Genomic DNA, 19,074 nt, shown 5'->3' with positions numbered 1-19,074 from the left:
AAGTGTATATACATTTAGTGAAATTGTAAAGCTGGCAGTTAGATGATGGGATCTTCTAGTCACATCCACACTTCCTAGTGTAGATGTGAATTTAGATTAGGAAAGTAAGCCTACCCTAAGCATATACAGAATTCCAGAGGTTCCAGATTGCAGATTATTTCTCAGTATTTGTCATGAATATTTGAATAATGCCTGCAATCCATCTTTAATACCTTTTATATTTTGACCCTAAGTTCTTTTTTCTTGTGCCTTGTAGAAGTTAACTGAAATGCAACCAGTATCAGGGAAGTTTGAGAGGGAGTGTTTAGGTGAGTAAGGATCAATCCTTCAATCAGAGGCAGTTACTGGATATGCTGGTATAGGTCTGTCTGTCTGGTACTTGTATTCTGTATTTTGAGGAAGACACTGTGTGTATATGTGTGTACCAGAGGGCTTTTGTTCTGAGCAGTAGGAGATTGAAGGCATTTTTGCTTATTTCCCCAGCTAAGCTTAATTTAGAGGTAGGGCTGCTCTAGGCATAAAATCCTGATTACCGGTAACCAGTGCCAATTCCTAATGGGGCAGCTAACAAGGGATTTTTTAGGGGAATGGATGTGATGGTTGTTGTTTTTTACCTTGTTTTCTTTTGTGTGTGTATTTGGGGGTTTCTCCTCTTCCTTTTGCTTTCCTGCAAGGGTCTTTTACCCCAAGGTTTTTCTTAAAAACTTAAAGGGGCAGAGGATGGCAACAATAGCATTCACAGGGCATGTCTACACATGCACATTTGCTGCACAGTAACTGAAATTACTGTGCAGTACAGGTGCACATCTACTCATGCATGCTTGTATTATGCAGTAAATATGTTGACTTATGCTGATTTAAATGTAAATTTGATCATGCCGGTATCAAATTTGCGCAGGTGTCATCATGCAGGTATCAGATTTACTCCTAATTATTTACTGCATTGAAATGCACATGTAGACACCTCACTGCACAGTAACACTGTGTGCGGACTGACTTTGGACTAATTTTAGTTTCAAGTCAGTCCACATACATTGTTAATGCACTTTAACACCTGCATGTGTAGACACTGGCCTAATCTCGCTTACTGCACTGGTACTGACTGAGTAGTAAATTTAAACTAGTGTAAATGCACATGTAGATGTACCCACAAAGGACTTTCTAAGCAAGGCAGGGGAAATGACCATGACAGGACATGTAAGCTGTTCAGTCTATGCCATCTTTGATTGTTTCCATCTAACCTTACCCAAGCTCCCAGATGGAGTACATAGGACTATCTTATTTCCATTTACAACTATGTTGCTTTCTTCCATGGCTCTTCCACTCCACAGTGCCCTTCCTTTCTGGGCAACTGTGGTGGTGACACACCCCCACGGAGTTTCAAAGGGGCAGAGGCAAGCTCCGCGGGTCCCAAAGCCCTGAAACAGACCCCCCACAGGGAAAACTTACCTCCTGCCAGCCTGGCAGTGCAGGAACCGGGACCATGGCTGCAGCCGTGCGAGCCGGTGTCATGCTGGCTGTTTAATCAGCTGTTTCCCACATGGGGAATAGCTGGACCAATTGCGGCAGCTGCACCGGCTGTGGTACAGAAGTTTAAAAGCCCAGGCAGTTCCTGCAGGGAGGGGGAGCCAGAGGAGGAGAGAGGAGGTGAACAGCACACCAGAGGTGCTGAGGCTTCTGCGGGGAAGAGGAGTGGTGCAGCCAGAGCAACACCGGTGAGCAGGGCAGGGGAAATCTTTGAGCCCCCTGCTGGAGGCAGAGCAGGGGGAACACTTCAACCCCATGTAGGAGGCAGAGCAGGGGAAGCACTGCAGCTCCCTGCGGAAGGCAGACCAAGGGGAGCATTTGAGTTCCCTGTAGGGAGTAGGGAAGAGGCAGCATTTGAGCCCCCAGTAGGAGGCCAGGGGAAAGGAGGCAGCTCCACGTCCGTCCCCTCCCCAGGAAAATATTTTTTCTAAAGAAAACCAAAGAGATAGAAAGAGAAGGTTGAGGCATCAAGGTAGGAAGGACAAGAGCCGATTGAGCCCACTTGGATGTGGGTGCCCTCACCTGAAGCCAGCGGCGAGCAAGCCCACGGGGTCAATGCCACCATCACACCATCACCTATCCAGTTGGCGAGTGGACAAGGTGTGGGGGAGGCGGAGCCCTGTGGAATATTGCGCCGAGTAATCGTGAGTCTTGCCATGGTCAGGAACCCCTTCCAAGAAGATATCCACTGAACCCCCTCTCTTGATAGCTGAACATCAAAGTCGTGGCAGGAGAGTTGAGGGGAGGGGCTACATACCTGACAGGCCATGCTACCCATAAGGCCCCAGGGATTACAGCAACCTTCTCATGTACAGACCATGCAGCTTTTGCAGGTTTATTCTCAGAATGGAAATTTTGTGGGATTCTTCCAGCCACTTACTCTCTCCTCCCCACCTCTCCCCCTCCCACCCCATCTCCCTAGGTTAAAGCTCTTATTATCAGTCAGGAAAGCCTTAATCCCAGAAGGCTATTTTTTCTCTCCATATTCAGGTGCAGCCTATCCTTGGAAAAAAGTCCTCTATCTGTGACCGCCTGTCAGTGGTCATATATCCTCAAACTATCTTGGTAACACCAATCCATGAGCAATCCATTTATCTTCATTGTCTTGTCTTACCTTCTCCCTCCTCCTGCAACAGGAGAAATTTGATTGAGTCAACTGATGTCGTAACATAATTGTCCTTAATCCTTATCAGCGAGTATTTGGCTATATTATTTATTCCCACATGAAGAGTGACTAGTAGATTTTTCCCTGCTCCCCTCAGAATCCTCTTCAACCTCAGGTTTCACCTCTCCTTATCTTTTCAAAATCCTGTCTGAACTCTATTATTGTTGTTAACTGTTAATCTACTTCTCCAGAAGTGCCATCATGTGGCATTTTGTGTGTGGATAACTGACATCAGAGACCAATTTAAAGATTAAATAATTTGAACAGCTTACACATCCTGTCATGCTCATTTCCCCTGGCTTGCTCAGAAATTCCTTTCTGACCATGTCATGCATTTACACTGGCTTAAATTTACTGCACAGTAAGAAGGAGTAAGCTGGCGTCTGTCCACTTCTATGAGATTCCTGCACCAACATTGCACAATCTCCCGCTCCATGACTTCCCTTTCTCTTGCCAGTAACACATTGCTCCGCACTACAGTCTGCAATAAGCCTGAGTCCAGCATAGCCCACACCTTTTTTCCCCTCCATTTTCACTTCCACCATCAATGCAGGCAGCTCATCTCACACCTCCGAGTCGATTCTGGCCCCATAGCCACACAGCCCTACCTGGGTCGTTGATTGTGGGTGGACGCTCCCGGTCATGTTGGCTAACAGCGTCTATTGTCTCACGGCTTGATCCTGTAGGCCTTGTATTATTTAGCGTAGCTGATCCAAGACTTGCCTCTACGGTTCCAGGTCTGGGGCTAGTGTCTGCTCTCATTTCCCTTCTTTATGGACCTTAGGGTTCTTTCCCTCATACGGGCGAACCAACGTCTTATGGTACATACTGCTGTATGAAAAGTTCCAAGCCAGTGCACCATTGTAACAGGGGGTCTTCTCTGGGCTAATTTGGTCTTTGGCCTGCCTGCCTGTTTCTGGGCCAACCACCCACCTTCTCACCTGCCATGCCTTGATGCTAATTAATTAATAGTTGTTAATTAAGTGGGAGGCTGCCCATTTCTTGCCCTGATGCCAGGGGGCACTATCTGCGGCTCCGTTCCTCCCCTACACCGCAGCCCAAGCCTCGCAGATGGTATTTATAAATTCCTTTTTTATGTTGGGGTCTCAGCCACTGTGGGCTTACCTCTTCTGTCTTTAGCTAGACCTGTCAGTCAGAAACCCACTAATCAGGGCTTGACTCCAAGGCTCTAGCTCTCAAAGACTTACTTGGGCTCCAGCGCCCTCTCTGGCACTGAGGTCTGTTCACCCCCAAGTACTGCACCCCCTCTGGTGCTGGGGTCTCCACACTGCAGTGGGACCCAGTGAGGCTTGCCCCAAATAGCCTCGGCCCGATCCTCCGGGTATTAATATCCAACGCAAAACATAGGCTTCTTTGGCCATAGAATGGAAAGAGGATAATAAAGAAATAAGATGCAACATGCCTGCTTACTTAAGGTGGTCATGCTTCTGACTCACAAAGTGACATATTCTTCCAGCAGAGACTGCAGCTGCAGCACCTCAGTCATTGGAAGTCTCCCTTTCTGCTGCCCCTCTGGCCTTTTCCACTCACCTTTTGTAGAATCCTGGCCTTCCTCTTCCTGTCACCTGACCAGCTGGCAGGGCTTGAGCCTTAACCCCTACTTGACCGGCTGGCCATGACTGGAAGGGTCTGGATTTAAAGAGACCACCCAGTCTCTTAGTAACAGGGCTATGGTTCCCTGTTACAGGGGGGCAGTGAGGGTACTGACTGCTGTTTGATGATGCCTCTGATGGCACTCAGAAAATCAGAGGTTCCTGGCTAGATGGTCTTGTTCTTTTGCTCGGGGTCGTACTGATCACCAAAATTGTGTGCAGAATGAAATTTTGCCCCTGGTTGAGTTTGACCTGGATTGTGGGATTTTTGCTTTCCTCTATAGCTTTGGGCATAGTCAGTTTGCTAGGATCTTCTGAACATATGTTCACCAACTACTTTCTTATGTTATGATGGCAGGGCAATCAGTAGGTTCCCTGTCTTCCACGTTTTTACCATTAATATGTTATAGTGTTCTGGACATTTTGGGTATTGTGCCCTGTAGTTGTATGTAAGGGTTTAAAGTGAGTCTGGGGATCTAAACCAAATCCTGATAACCAGTCTAAACCTACTTTGCTGCAACTTCAAGCCATTGGTTCACATCCTACTCTCTGCAGCAAGAGAGAAAAGGTATTTTTCCTCTACTTGGTGGTAGCCCTTCAGATATTTGAAGACTGGTATCATGCTTCCTCTTAAGTGTTTCTTGCACAACCTAAACATACCTGTTTCCCTCAGCCTCTGCCTGTACAATTTTTCTCCCAAGTCCTGCATCATTTTTGTCATCCATCTCTGGACCCTCTTTAACTTCTCCACTTTTTTTAAATTTGGAGTCCAAAACTGCACACAATACTAGCTTTTAATCTCAGGTGTGCCACCAACTCTTTGTGTGGTCCTGGCAAAATCCTTTAAAATTTTAAACCAAAAAGGTCTTCTTTGGGTGCCCAAAATTAGACATTTAAATATTTACATAGGCAAGTTTGAAAAGTCTGTTAGCAAATAAAAGCCTATTATCAAATAAAAACCTGTTTGTTAAGATCCTGGGGTAGCCTAGGGATTGACATGACACCTTGTTCAATGAGCGACAGAAAGGCTTTATTTACTACAAGTATTCAAAGTCAAATGAGTCCAAACCAAAGCAAAGTCCAGTAATTAGCTGTAAGGTGATGATTTCTCACCAAACAGGTGACAAGAGAAACAATCTGTTCCTTCCAGCATCTCAAGATGACTGGGACACAGCAGCAGTTGGTGTCAGACAGATTTCTCACTCTTGAAGCATGCGCTGTTAGCTGTTCCATTTTTTTCTTATACTTGTAGTCCATCATCTTCAAAGTATTCTTGTAGTTGTGTAAATCAAGAGTCCCAAGCAGTATTTGACAGAAAAACCCTATTAATCAAACTGCTCATTATCAGTTATCAGGAAGTTCCAAATTGAATGGATTACCTTCCTCAGTGACAAGAGGTTATCCATTTCTACTAAGTTTGGAACATATCAAGAAACTGATTAACAGTCAGGAAAAACACAAGGTTTTGGGGAATGTCCTTGGAAAATCAAGGAAACCACTAGCCAAAACAGAAGAAAATCAGGAGGATACATCTATCACATATGGAGAATGACTCTTCCTGTATACAACATGAGTTAATTGCAAGAGAAATATTTACCATGCTAATTAATCAAGGATATAAATTTCACAGGGTTACATACCAGACAACTAGGAGCCTGCTTAAAATCATCATGAATATAGTAAGATAATCTGGAAGGGATACCTCATTATTTCTTCTCGGATGGCCTAGCCATGAACTTACATCCTCTTGCATTATGCAGTTAGCACTAGTATTTTGTATTTTAACTTTTGTGAGTAGGCCTGAGCTTAGCATGAGTTTCAGAGTCATCAAGTCTGATTGCCATGAATAGTAATGTAACCCAGTACCGGCACACTAAGGCTGGGTGATGCGTCAGATTTTGTATCCTCAGGGTGCCAGTAACCCTGGGACCCCTCAGGCAAACTGCTGACTGAGGGGTCCTGTGAAGAAGTGTGTGCCTCACCCTCATAGCCCAGGAATTTGCTTTGAACCCAATGAACTTATTATTCTTTATTATACACAACCGATTTATATATAGAAAAATAAACAAACAAAAAATATAATAACCATAGTTAATAATAAAACTAAACATTTAGATAAAATTTACAACTACAACATTAGGTGGATAATTCCAGCACGCTACAGAGGAGAGGAGGGAGAGGGGGAGGGGAGTCCCCACTTGTGTTAAATAACCTCAATAACTAAATTCACCTTGTTATAACCGTTTAAAACAGTCCCCACATCCCCTTCTGTCCCATAACTCAATTGATTTCCTTCTGGTCACCATCCACTTCCCATAACAATAAATGGCAACACGGCTATAACTATGATCCACCACTAGATGGCAGGTGGAGGCGAGGGTTCTGCTGCTCCAGGGAAGATGGTATCCTTCCTGGTAACACAGCAAAACGGGCTCTGAATAGCTACGGCAGGCAATAAGCTCCCTTTTGTTTCCTTCTGGAAATACACTTCCTGCAAACACTAGTGATTAGGTGTCCCCTCACACAATCATGCTGGTTTATTTTGTCTCAGCCCACTCCTTGAGGCTGTCTCCCCCTCCCAGCACATCCACCCACAAATAGGGGTTTCCCTCTGCAGTAGGCCTGTGTGAAGCGGCTAGTATTTGTTTCAGATTTGGCCAATTTGGGGGACAGTGATTCAATCTGATGATTCGAATCACTGTCCTGAGTTGATTCAGCCAAATCTGCATGAGCCCCCCAAGGCCACTGCAGAAGCTGGTGAGCCTGGGGTTTTTCTCCGTTTTTTCTTCCTTAAAGGGCCAGAGCTGGGGTGGGTTGAGCAGCCATAGGGGGCTGGGGGAGTGAGACGGGGGGCCAGAGGGCTCATGGAAGAGCCCCCCCATGCTGCAGCAGGGATGGGCCCCCCTGCCCAGCAGCACCTGGTGAGTCAGGGTTTTTTTTTAAAACACGGGGTGCTGGTGCTGGGCAGGACAGCAAAGGAGGGACTGGGGGAGCAGGCAGGGGATGGGGCCTAGCAGGGGTCCCCCCATGGTTCCCTCCCCACCCCTGCCCCATACTTACCTGCTGCAGCCACCAGGGACTGTCCGAATCATCGAAGCTCTCCAAATCTTTTCCGAAGATTCAGAGATTTTCAGATTGATTCAGACCTTTGTATTGGTCCCCTGATTCGATTCAGATTTGGAGATTTGGCTGCTGAATCTCCTCCAAATCGAATCAGCACTCGAAGCGTCTCCTCAGGTCTCTGAATCTGCAGCTTGAGCCTTCCCAGCTTGGACAGCAGCTTCCCTCTGCAGGTCTCTGACCTTGCTGCTTCTCCCAGCTCCAGGAAGCCTACCAGCTTTGCTTTCCAACCCCTCTCCACTCTTTCCCTGGCACCACAGCTCTGAACCCGGTGGGAAATCAGCTCCTCATAGGATGAATGACACAGGCCCCGTCCTGATGCCTGCTTCTTGGGCAAATTTCAGCTCGGTCTCCCCTAGCTGGGGGCTGAGTGTGCACCCCTTCTCTCCACGGCTGGAGTTGGCTTCTCCCCAACTTCTCTTCTTTTCCCTCCCTCAGCTTTTTATGGCTCAGTAGTAGCCAATCAGACCCTCTGGTTTGCACTGTGGGCTCTGGTCGCAATTCAGACACTCCAATAAAAAGCATGCACCATGCACTGCATGCCCTTCTGTCTGGTAAAGCTTATGTACTCTCCTCAAAGTTTTTGCTGCCCTTTGCTTGCAGAGCTCTTAAGCACAGCTCACCCACTTGGCTTGCAGCCTGGTGAGCTATGTAGTGAGGACACATAGTTCCTACTGGAATTAGCTGCTGATGCTCAGCACCACTAAAGACAGAACCCAATATTGTAGGTGAATAAATAATAATTTGGGAGCCTAGCTTTAGGCACTGAAGTTTGAAAATGTTAGTGGTAATTTCTTTTTCTGTCATCATTTGTAAAATTGGAATAAATATCTACTTCATGCAAATATAATATTTTAATTTAATTTATGTACACATGCTAAGTATTATTTTTACTGAAATTTCTCCTAGGGAAAAACACTGGAAAATAGTAATCTCATAATTGATTTGTATTTTATGTTACAGTACCAGCAACCTGTTCTTAGTGGGGACAAATTTGAACCTTTTTTGAGACATATAGGTAGAACACAATCAACTGTACAAGAAAGGAAAGAAGCTGGGCTGGAAGTACCTATTTTCAGTGTTCTGGAAAACAAACTTCTGTGTGCAGATGTCAAAGAGGAAGAAGATCAGGATCCACCTACTGGAACACCTTCAAGAAAAGCAGCAAGTAGTTCAGATGTTGAGTTAAGTAAGAGTTGTCAGCGCCTTTCTATATTACAACTTATAGAATCAAAGATGAAATTAGAAGAGGAGCAGCAAGATCTTTCTTTACCAAATGTTAAAGAACCATTATTGTTGACTATAAATACAAATTTGCCGGAAAAATGGCAAGAGAAGAGACTTTCAGAAACAGAAATAATGCATCCAAACATATTTTTAAACAATGCTCTTGAAGACTTTCTTGTAGACAGACTCATAAATATAATAACATTAAAATCTGTATTAAGCAGTAGTCTTGGTGAGATGATCTCAGAGAGACTTTCAGAAATAATGGTAGAGACAAAGACAGAATTGGAGGAAGAGTACCAGAATCTACAATGTTTTGTAGATGGATCACCAGTTGTTCTGGAGAGAGATTTACTTGAAAAGGGACAGAATTATTACAGGCTTTCTGAACCAGACACAATAAGTTTAAAATCAGTTTTAAGTCAGAACTTGCAGGATCGTCTCATTGAGAGATTTTCTGAAACAGGAATAATCACAGACTTGGAGTTAGGGAAGCAGCACAAGAATCTGCCATTTCAAGAAATAAAAGATATGGTTGGGGACATGGATTTAGATGACAAAATACAGAATTATGAGAAGACGGCCTCAGAACCTGAACTAGTAGATCTTAAACCTGTTTTAAAACAAAATCTACAAGATTTTGCCAGAGAGAGGCTTTTAGAATTGGGTTTAATGCTAAGTAATGATGAGAGACAACCAAAATTTGAGGCAGAGTCATCTGAGAAAAGCAAAGATCAGTCTGGAAAACAGTATTCAGAAACAGACATAAGAATAATAAAATCTTTAAGTGAAAACCTACAGGAACTTCCAGATGAGAGACTTTTAGAATCAGGATTAATAAAAGTCACTGAATTAGAGCATGAATGCCCAAATTTGACTTCTCAGTTTTTTAAAGACAGACAATCAATAGATGAGAAAAGGACAAAATGTTTTAAGAAGAAGTCTTTCAAAACAGAAAAAATAAAAATAGAATCTGCTCGAAGTCAGAATCTACAAAACCATATGTCGAAAAGTTGCTCAGAAAGAGGGATGAACACAGAAATTAAGTTAGGAAAAGAGCAACAGAATGGGTCAGTGCAGATAATCAAAGTAAGATTGCCAATGGATTTGGAGACAGAGGTACCTAGAAGAGAGGAAGATCATCACAAGCAAAGGCTTACAAGATCAGAAATAAATTCAAAATCTGCTTCAGATAAAACTCTCCAAGATACTTTTGTAGAAAAACTTTTGGAAACAGAAATAATGAGTCTAAAGACTTTTTTAAATCAGTGCCTCCAGGAGAAGCTCCCTGAGACAAGATTAGTTACAGAGGAGGAGTTAGAAAATGTACAACAGAACCACTCCTTGCAGCACATTGCAGAAAGACAACCTAGAGTAACAGAAACAGATTTACCTGATATAGGACAAGTTCATCCTAGTGAAAGTCTTACTAAACAACATATAATAAAAGGAAGACCTATTTTAAATGGCAATATACAAGACTTTCTACTAGAGGCACTCTCACAAAGGGAAATCATGCATTTAAAGTCAATTTTAAGCAAAAAGATCCAAAATCACCTTATAGAAAGATTCTCGGAAATAGGGGTAATCACAGAGGAAGAGTTAAGAAAGATATACCAGAGTTTGTTTGTGTTGAGAGCCAATGAAAGACCGTCAAATGCTATGGAGGTAAATTTACCCAAGGAAGAGCAAAGTCTAAGAACAAAATCTCTCTTAACCAAAAACCTTCAAGATAAACTTTCAGAAACACAGCTTGTAGAACTGAAATCTCTCTTAAACAAGATTATGAAAGAAGGTTGTAAAGACAAGCTTTCTGAAACAGAAGTAAAAAGTCTGAAATCTGTTTTAAGCACCAGCTTTCAAGACCTTCCTGTAGAAAATATTTCAGTGGAATTAGAAAGCACATGCCAGAATATATCTTTGAAAAATGGTGAAGGGAAACCACTTACAGTAACTGATAAAAATGTATTTGAGAGCAGGCAAGATCACACAGCAGAGAATCCTGATAAAATGTCCATAATAAATGAAAAGCCCATTTTAAGAAAAGAGAAGTGTAAACTTCCTGTAGATAATATTTCAGAACAGGTGTGTGCAGTGGTTAATCTAAACAAAGAAACCCAAACCAACAATTTAAGAACCCTTCCACAAAAAGGAAAAAACTCTTTTGAAAGAGAAACTCAAGTTTTACAAAGTTCTCTCAGTAATACAGAGAAAACATATTCAAAAATGGATTTTGAAAAAGCATTAAAACCAAAGCACTCTGATGACTCTTTGAGAGGAACACCTGAAACAGTAGCCCCAACTTCCTTTTTAAGTTCTCATGATACTGAAGTCCAAACAGAGCTTAAGGAATATCTCTCCAAGTCAATGCTGTCCTTTCCCACAAGCCCTCCAACATTTATCTTTTTACGTTCAGACTCTGAGGGAGAAGCAAAACCATCACACAAGTCTTGTGGAAAAGCAAAAGGTAAAAAAAAACATATTAATAAAGTTTCTAGAAAGTGTACTGTGCCATATCAAGGACAAGTAGTAATGGGTATGCAATTTAAGGAGGAGAAACAAACTTATTTGAATAAGTCTAAAGAAGGATTAAAGGGAAAACGCAAAAAACATCCCGAACCAGCTTCTTTCATACTGGGTGTTTCAGGATCCAAGAAAGATTCAAAATGTTCTATGTTATCCTATACTTTAAATAAAGAAAACTCAAAACAGAAAGCAGAGCAAGAAAAAAGGCATGAAGGTAAATCAAAGAAATTGCTTAGCAAGTCTATTAAGGTACCATCAGCCACTATGTCTGAACAACAGCTCAAGCGCTCTGCAAACATGGTTCAAGAAGAATCATCTCTGAGTTCCTTTCCAAGACCATGGAGTGCAAAGAAAAACATATCTGTAAGAAAACGTATTATTTACTTCTAATTTTCCACTTCAATTGTGTCTGAAATAAAAACATACATCACTCTGTGTGTGATGGCAGACTATTTAGGATATTGTTTCTTTAAATCAAATGATACCTTTGGAGTAGTAGGCAACCATTGATTCTTTGGATCATGGTGTAGGCATAAGAGGTATAGTCAGGTGATCACACCCAGACTTTCGATGCATATGCCAAGGCAAGAGTATGGAAGAGTGAAGCCTGCCCAAGACCAGCTATCCCCTGTTTAGACCATTGAGACAGAATTCAAAGGCCAGACTGAGTCCAGATGTTCAGTGCCTTGAAGACTGTAGCTTCTGACAGAGAGCAACAGATTAGAACTGCTGCTGACTGCCTAATCCTTCAGTGAGGATGCAGTTCTGTCAGGGTGATGTCCCTTACCCTTTCTCCAACCAAGGTGTACCCACAAAGCAATTGGGGCTTGGGTTTTGAGGCACCCTATACTCACCTTTCTCTGGAAGTTGCAACATTGTGTTATTTTATAGGAGCAACCCCACCACAAGTAGGTCCTTCAGTTGGATGCAGTTTACCATCATAGCTTCAAAGTAGCGGAAAGGCTGGGGGACAGGTGGCAGGGTGGGGAAGGCCATGCAGAGGACAGGTGGTGGGAGGTGGGGAGCAGGGCAATGGTTGCAGCTCTGACCCTAGGTTGGGGCCACGGCCTGCCCCTCTCCTATCTCCCCCATCCAAGACAGAGGAAGTGCATATGATTAATACTATTAGGACCAATAATACCATTAATAATTACTACTACTGATAATGAAACTGTCACAAAAATGAGGTTATAAGAGACATGAAGAAACAGACAGACAAATGAGGAACACGGGCTATGGATAAATGATTATGTTGTTATTGTTTTAGGCTTACCTTATTTTCTCACAAACATGCACTCTTTAAAAAAAAAGCAGCTGCTGGAAATTGGGGTGTGCATTATAGGTGAGGAAATATGGCAACATCAGTTTCTGCTGCTAAAGCTTCAAAAGCAAAAAACAACTCTGTATCTGATCCATGAGCAGACTCAGCTACCTAGCTGCTACTATTCAGTTACTTACTACAGGGAAAGATATTTTTTCATTCTGCTGCTCAAAAACAAGGTGCATATCTTATTCCAGGACATGCTGTATGCAAGAAAATATAGTATGTCTTAATGATTAGATTTATTTGGCTTATAGAGTATAATCATACTAAATTTATTGGCAATATAAGATCATTTCTGTTGTTATACTCCTTTATGAAATTGTTTATATTCTTAATGTTAAATGCTCATATTGATTTAATGTAACTTTTGACTTAATATTCAGCATTGTACAGATAGAGAAGATTTAGACACGGAACTATTTAAGCATCTTGAAAAAGCTGTAAAAAGGGCGCTGCGTGATTTAGGAAAGGCTCCAGAAGACAGCACGTGCCAGCCATTACATTCTGTAAGACCACATACTGCTCCAGATATTTGTAATCCAACTGAAGAGACCTCTAAAGCACAGCCTGCTCGCTCTTGCACATCTTCTTTAGATTCTTTTGTTGGTGAACATACAGGACATATGACCAGCTCAGAATCTGAAAACTTGGACAGTCCAGTGGAGCAGGTAGAAATAACTCCTGAAAAGTGGGAAGTTGTTTCTAAAGTTCTTCAAAAAATATTACAGCAAAACTGGAAACCTAGGACAGATAGTTAAGCAAGTCAGCACACTTCATGCAGACAGTTGATATGGCTTAAACAAGCCTTATTTTTAAGTTTTGCACAGGGGCAATATTTCATCTGCCTACTTTTTAAGTGATAAATAAACAAACGTTCTTCTTGCATATCTATTTGATTGTGTATTTTGAGATCTGTGCTGTTCCTAGCTACCAGCAGTGATTTTAGTTCTTCATTTTCTAAAAGAACACGACTTCATTCAGAAGTTGTTGAATACATAAATATGCCTTTTGTTGTTTATTTTAAAATGTTCAGATTAGATTTGATTTGACACCCTATATTTTTATATGCATTAGCATTTATATAAAGCATTTTTGTAAATAATATGCCATAAGTCAAAATGCAATGCTCAAATACAACACACTAAAGCAAACAGTATCTTCTAGTTACTACAGGCCTTCACAATTATATTTAAACTTACACTTAATAGCCAACAAATAGGAAAGTGGTTGATTTTAGGAGTGAATAAAAACTTAAGGTAGTCTCTAGTGCAATCTCTGCCCTGCAAACAATGCAACAGAGTCAAAATATAAGTGTGATAAACTGAGTTTATTTGGAAGTTTAGAAACTTGTATAGAAACTTCAGTGAGATAAAAATAAAAGCACCTTAAGCATGAAAATAGCAAAAGAATAACAGTCTTCTGTTATCATTTTTCTTAACACAGTAATTTACAGTTGCTCCTGTATTTCCCAGGTTTGTCAGGCTTTTTAATTTTTTCCTAGATTTGTCTTCAGTGCATTGGTTTGATTCTGCTGGCAACTTGGGAGTACTCTGTGGCAGGAGTGGACAATTATTTGGGCTGGAGGGCCACTTAAGGAGTTTTGGTGAGCTGTTGAAGGCTGGGGCTGGGGAGATTTTAAATGATCCTACCTAGCCCACCAGCTGCTTCTGGGAGCCTGAGGGAGGGCTGTGCCCTGTGCCACTGTGCTCTGCCGCAGCCAGGGCTGGGCCAGGCCATGCCATCTCCTCTGTCCCCACCGCATCCATCCGTCCTCTCACCCCCTCTTGCGTGGCTTCCTGTTAGTACTCCACAGTCCTTGAACTGTGGCTGTTGACAGCCAGGCCCACACAGGACAGGGTGTGTGCTCAGTAGCCGTCCCACCCACATACACAACCACTCATTGTGTTGAGCCACTGCTGCTGTGCTGCACTGGGAAAGTTGGGGGCAGCTGCCTGGGGCCGAGCCCCCGTGGCAGGCATGGATTCACCTCCTAGTGGTGCTGTGGCAGCAGCAACTCATCACAGCAGGTGAGCAGGATGGCTATTCAGCATGCTGCATCATGTCCCATCCCATGCGGGCCCGACTGCTAGCGCCCGTAGTGCCAGGATGGCACAATACCAAAAGGAAGCTGAGCAGGGTGGGAGGGATGGATGTGGGGTGTGGGGGTGGAGGAGCCTGTGTTCTGTATGACCTAGCCTGGCCCTGGCTGTGGCAGAGGGGAGTGGCATGGGGCACAGCCCTCCCTCTTCAGGCTCCCAGCAGTGCCTGGCAGGCCAGATAGGATCAGTTGGCAGGTCAGATATGACCCATGGGCTGTATTTTGCCCACCTTTGCTCTATAGGATGTTTGCATGCAAGTGTATCCCTTTTCATAGTGCATATAACTGAAATGTGAAGTTATTAAACTGAGTGTAATGTTTTACACTTATAATTTGTAACTTTAAATGTATGTCCATATTTAAGTTAGTTACATTGTTAGGAATATTTAGTGCACTTGTCTTTTTGGGATAAAACATGATTACAGGTAAGTTTGTGATTTTTTAAACACTCTTGCTCAATTGTCTCCAGGTTTATTTTGAATTATTATTCATGGTACTGTTTGGCAATGCAGACTTCTTAAAATTGAGTGAGCAGGACATTTATGACTTCACATGTTTAAGAAAGCCAATCCAGACCCTGCAGAATTTAAGTTTTATTTGCTAGGGCTGAGTGATGCCATGGAGAGTTAAAATGGAAGACTTGTGACTGTACAACAGGCTATAGCTTTGTGTACAGTACATGGGCTTCAGCACACATAATATAACGCTGATTAACCTGTGAGCCTGCAAATTTGTTAGAAATTTGTTCAAGAAAAGGTGCGTGTTGTTCTTTACAGGCACCTAAAAGGAATAGGACTATAGGATGGGTAAATTACTTACATTGTCCTACCTATGTCCTTTAAGTTATTTTTAAAAAGCAATCATTAAGGGCTGTAGGTCTAGGACTGATAATGCTTCAGGAAGTAGAAAGGAGCCAGTGGTGGTGTCCTCCCTTAATGTTTATAGTTTGTTATTGGACCAGACAATAGAAAATGATGCTGTTGCATGGACTGAAAGTAATAATTATTTATTTTTGCAAGACACAGTTACAGACAGAAGCTGAATGTGCTTATGTGACACATTTTTGGAGGCATGGTCGATCGTGTTGATCTATTTGGGGGGATTTTGAAGACAGTGGTTACTTTTTTACCTTCAAAAGGAAGGAATTGGTAATGCATGCAGTTCAACCTCAGAGAAGAGTAGTGATGGACTTAGATCAGTGTTTCCCAACCAGTGTGCCATGGCACAATGGTGTGCCATCAGAAATGAACAGGTGTGCCACAGAATTTTGCCATGGCAATGAGCTACAATAAGTATCAGGATGGGAAATGTCTTAACAGGTGTGCCATAGAATATTTTTTTTAATGCAAGTGTGCCTTGGGCTAGAAAAGTCTGAGAAACACTGACTTAGAGAAGGATGGCCTAGTCTACAAAATGATGTACACGTATGGGAATCCACAGAGCTATTGTGAGATTGTATTATAGAGGAAAGGAGTCCCAGTCTCAACAAAAGTGCAGATCTTCAGTTTTTCAGTGGAAGAATAGGATTGAGGGTAGCTGATGGATGGTCTGGAAAAGATGAAGTTCAGGGTATGGAGTATATATGTAGCCTGATTAATAAAACGCCACCAGCCATGGAAAGAAACAGCTGAACAGGAACTTGAACTTATGACCTCCTGCTGGCAGGACGTTAGCTCAGGCTGGGCCACCCATGGCTGCAGGTAGGGAAGCCCTCCCTTTTGTTCTTTGTCTTGGGTAGAGCCTGAGGAGAAAGAATTTAGCAAAAACTATATATTAAAGGAAACCCATTGTGGCTGGGCATAGCCCAACCATGCAAACCCAGCTGGGGCTTGGACTTAAACCTAGCAACTTGTGCTTGGGAAGCCAGCAAGTCTGTCACCAGGGGAGCCCTTGCCTGGCTTCCTCTTTGATTTGCCACAGGAAAGGAATTGTTTTAAATATTAACAAATAAAGGCTGTAGCTAGGGCATGGCTCACTGTCCTCTCCTCCTTCCCCAGTGACTGACTCCCCAAGCTCACTGGAGCCAGGGCCAAGATAATGGTTCTGGTCACTGATCCCAACCCCACCAAGGGTGGCCAGACTCTGCCACTTTGCACCCCTTGGCCCGGTTGTTGGGAGAGCTTGGGAGCATGTTGGAGTACCACTTGGGTCCAGGGGTTTAGCTAGGCCCATACTAGCACTTCTGGTGGGCAAGAACCAGCTGAGCAGGTTCCTGAACTCATAGCTTTCTACTGGCAGGCCCACAGCCCAGACCTGGGGGGGCTAGCCAGAGCTGCAGGTGAGTTCCCCTCACTGCATCCCAGCTGGTATAGCCCAAGGGGCTTTTAAAAAATTAAGTTATATTAAAAAATTTAAAAATGTAAAAAAATGTAGCTGTGGCGCAGCCCAAACTACAGCAATGCTCAACCTAGGTTGTCATGTTTGGAGGACAGTAAGCATTCCACTGCGCCATCAGGGAATTTCCCAGCTTGCTCTGTGGTAACTGTTGGCCAGGAGGATGGACTTGTTCTTCAAAAAACCCCCATGTGGGATGTATCAGTGAGCGTTGTCCTCACTTGTGACCCAGGGTAGCTTGGGGTCCGGGGTGCAAGCCTACCAGCAGGAGACTGCCTTGAAGGCTTTCTTTGGCTGCTTCTGGCCTGGCTGGGTAGCAGTTTTGCTGTGGCCCCAAACACAGCTATGATGGCCCCATGAGCCTACCTCACAGCAGACCCAGCCACAGGGTGCAGTATGGCACTGTTGGTTGGTCCAACCTTCCCCTGGGGATTTGGGACAGCCAGCCATGCCCCACTATCCAGAGTCTGGCTTTAAACTACCAGCCTCAAGGTTCTACATCTCTACGGGAAGAGGAGAGGAGAGTGATCCATGCCTGGGCCGTGACTGTTTGTTTGTTTGTATGTTGTTAACAGAAGCTCACATGGAACTTGCCTGGGCATTTGCTATAGGGAGGAGTCAGCAGGAGGCTTTGTGTGCCTGCATTTTTGTTGTTTGTTTTTCTATAGCATAAGCATCCTCCAGGGAAGATAGGAGGCACAAATGGAGGCTGGATCAGCAGTTGTAATTTAAGTAGGATGCACCATGTTTGTGTTTATCCCAGAAGGTCAAGACCATTTCAGCTGCACCAAATGTAAGCTGGTGTCTCACGAGTCTGTTACATTGATGCACCTGCACAAAAAGGCTAATACAGTTTTCTGCAGTATTTCTATAAGCATTGGGTATACAACATGAGAGATGAGAGTGCCTCTTTACTTGGTGCTGGTCAGGCTTCATCTAGAGTACTGGGTGCTGTTTGGGGCTCCACATTTTAAAAAGGTCATGGAGAAGTTCAGAGGGTCCAGAAGCAGGTGATAAAAATGAGAAAGGGCCTGGTAGGCAAGGTTAAAAGAAACAGGCATATTCAGCTTACAGAAAAGGGGGCTGAGGGGCCACCAGCCACACAGTGTAGAGCCTGCATTATCCTGAGGGTTGAGGCAGAAGCAGACATAAGTATTCAAATGAATGCAGAAGGCTGCTCTCCAGAAATAACAATAGTGGCTAGATACCTAGAGCTGTTAGGTGTCAGGCTTCATGCACTCATCACTCAGCCCAAATAACCAGATCCCCTTTTCCCTCTGTAAGTAGGAAGGAAAGAGCTGTAGCAGGACTTTGATCAGGAGTAATTAAGGTTCATTAGAAGGCTTTATCTCACAGCCAGAACATCTGCAAGTCTACGGAGCTGGCCCAAAAGCACAACATCAGTTCTGCTTGAATATCTAGCAAGGAAAGGGGAACTTCACAAGAATGGCTTTAACAGTGTATCCTCTATTGTGCATCATATGGAAAATAGGTTGTACTTTTCCCTTTTACTCAGTACAATATTGTATCTCTACTTATATTCGATACAGTAACTAGCATCTAGTTCACTTATCCCAGTGAACTCAGTGATCTGGACAACTTTTCAGCAGGTGCTATCCAAAGGGGTTCAACTGAGGCTATACTCCAACAGCTACTGTAATTTTAGATTTTGCTTGTCACCTTCTGTGCTAATGGCAAGGGAAAACTGCCACAAATGTAGCAACAGAAATCACTCTGAAGCTGACTTGATAATTTTCAAGCCCAATGTGGGAGAGAAGAGGCATTACTAATTACTCTTCTGTCAGTGACTGCTAAAACAAGCCCCAGAGCTTGCAGACTGCTACAGAAAAAGAAGGGCTAGGAATGAATCAGGTTGACCAATATCTGTACATACCTAAGGAAAGAGAAACAAGGATGCATTTAAAAAACAAAAAACCCAATAGCAACCAACCTTGACATGTTTTAAAAACAGGAACCAGCTTGCTTAGGGAATCTAAGTGCAGCACTGCCAGCCTGCAACAGGAATCTCCTAACTCTGCCAAAAGGCATTAGAACACAACCATGAGGAGCATTAAATGGAGGATTCTTGCCCCCTGAAAGGAGGGGAGGTCTACTAAATGAGGGAGGGTTGTTAAAATAA

The 19,074-nt window shown here is 43.2% G+C and overlaps 1 protein-coding gene across 1 annotated transcript in view; it reads left to right on the top strand.

Moving 5' to 3' along the window:
• CATSPERT (catsper channel auxiliary subunit tau) overlaps positions 1 to 18,966 on the top strand; it is a 63,266-nt gene extending 44,300 nt beyond the window's left edge. Inside the window, exons 14-15 of the mRNA XM_090044751.1 lie at positions 8,389 to 11,541; positions 12,886 to 18,966. Of these exons, the coding sequence (XP_089900877.1) occupies positions 8,389 to 11,541; positions 12,886 to 13,260 (3,528 nt within the window). The 3' untranslated portion in view covers positions 13,261 to 18,966. The remainder of the gene's footprint in view (positions 1 to 8,388; positions 11,542 to 12,885) is intronic.
• The last annotated feature ends 108 nt before the right edge of the window (positions 18,967 to 19,074 follow it).

Source organism: Crocodylus siamensis, chromosome 4, assembly GCF_052110815.1.
Source record: "Crocodylus siamensis isolate JL-2025a chromosome 4, ASM5211081v1, whole genome shotgun sequence".
NCBI classification, from domain to species: domain Eukaryota; kingdom Metazoa; phylum Chordata; order Crocodylia; family Crocodylidae; genus Crocodylus; species Crocodylus siamensis.
Note: the sequence above shows the minus strand (reverse complement) of the source record. Positions and strands in the feature narration are given on the sequence as shown.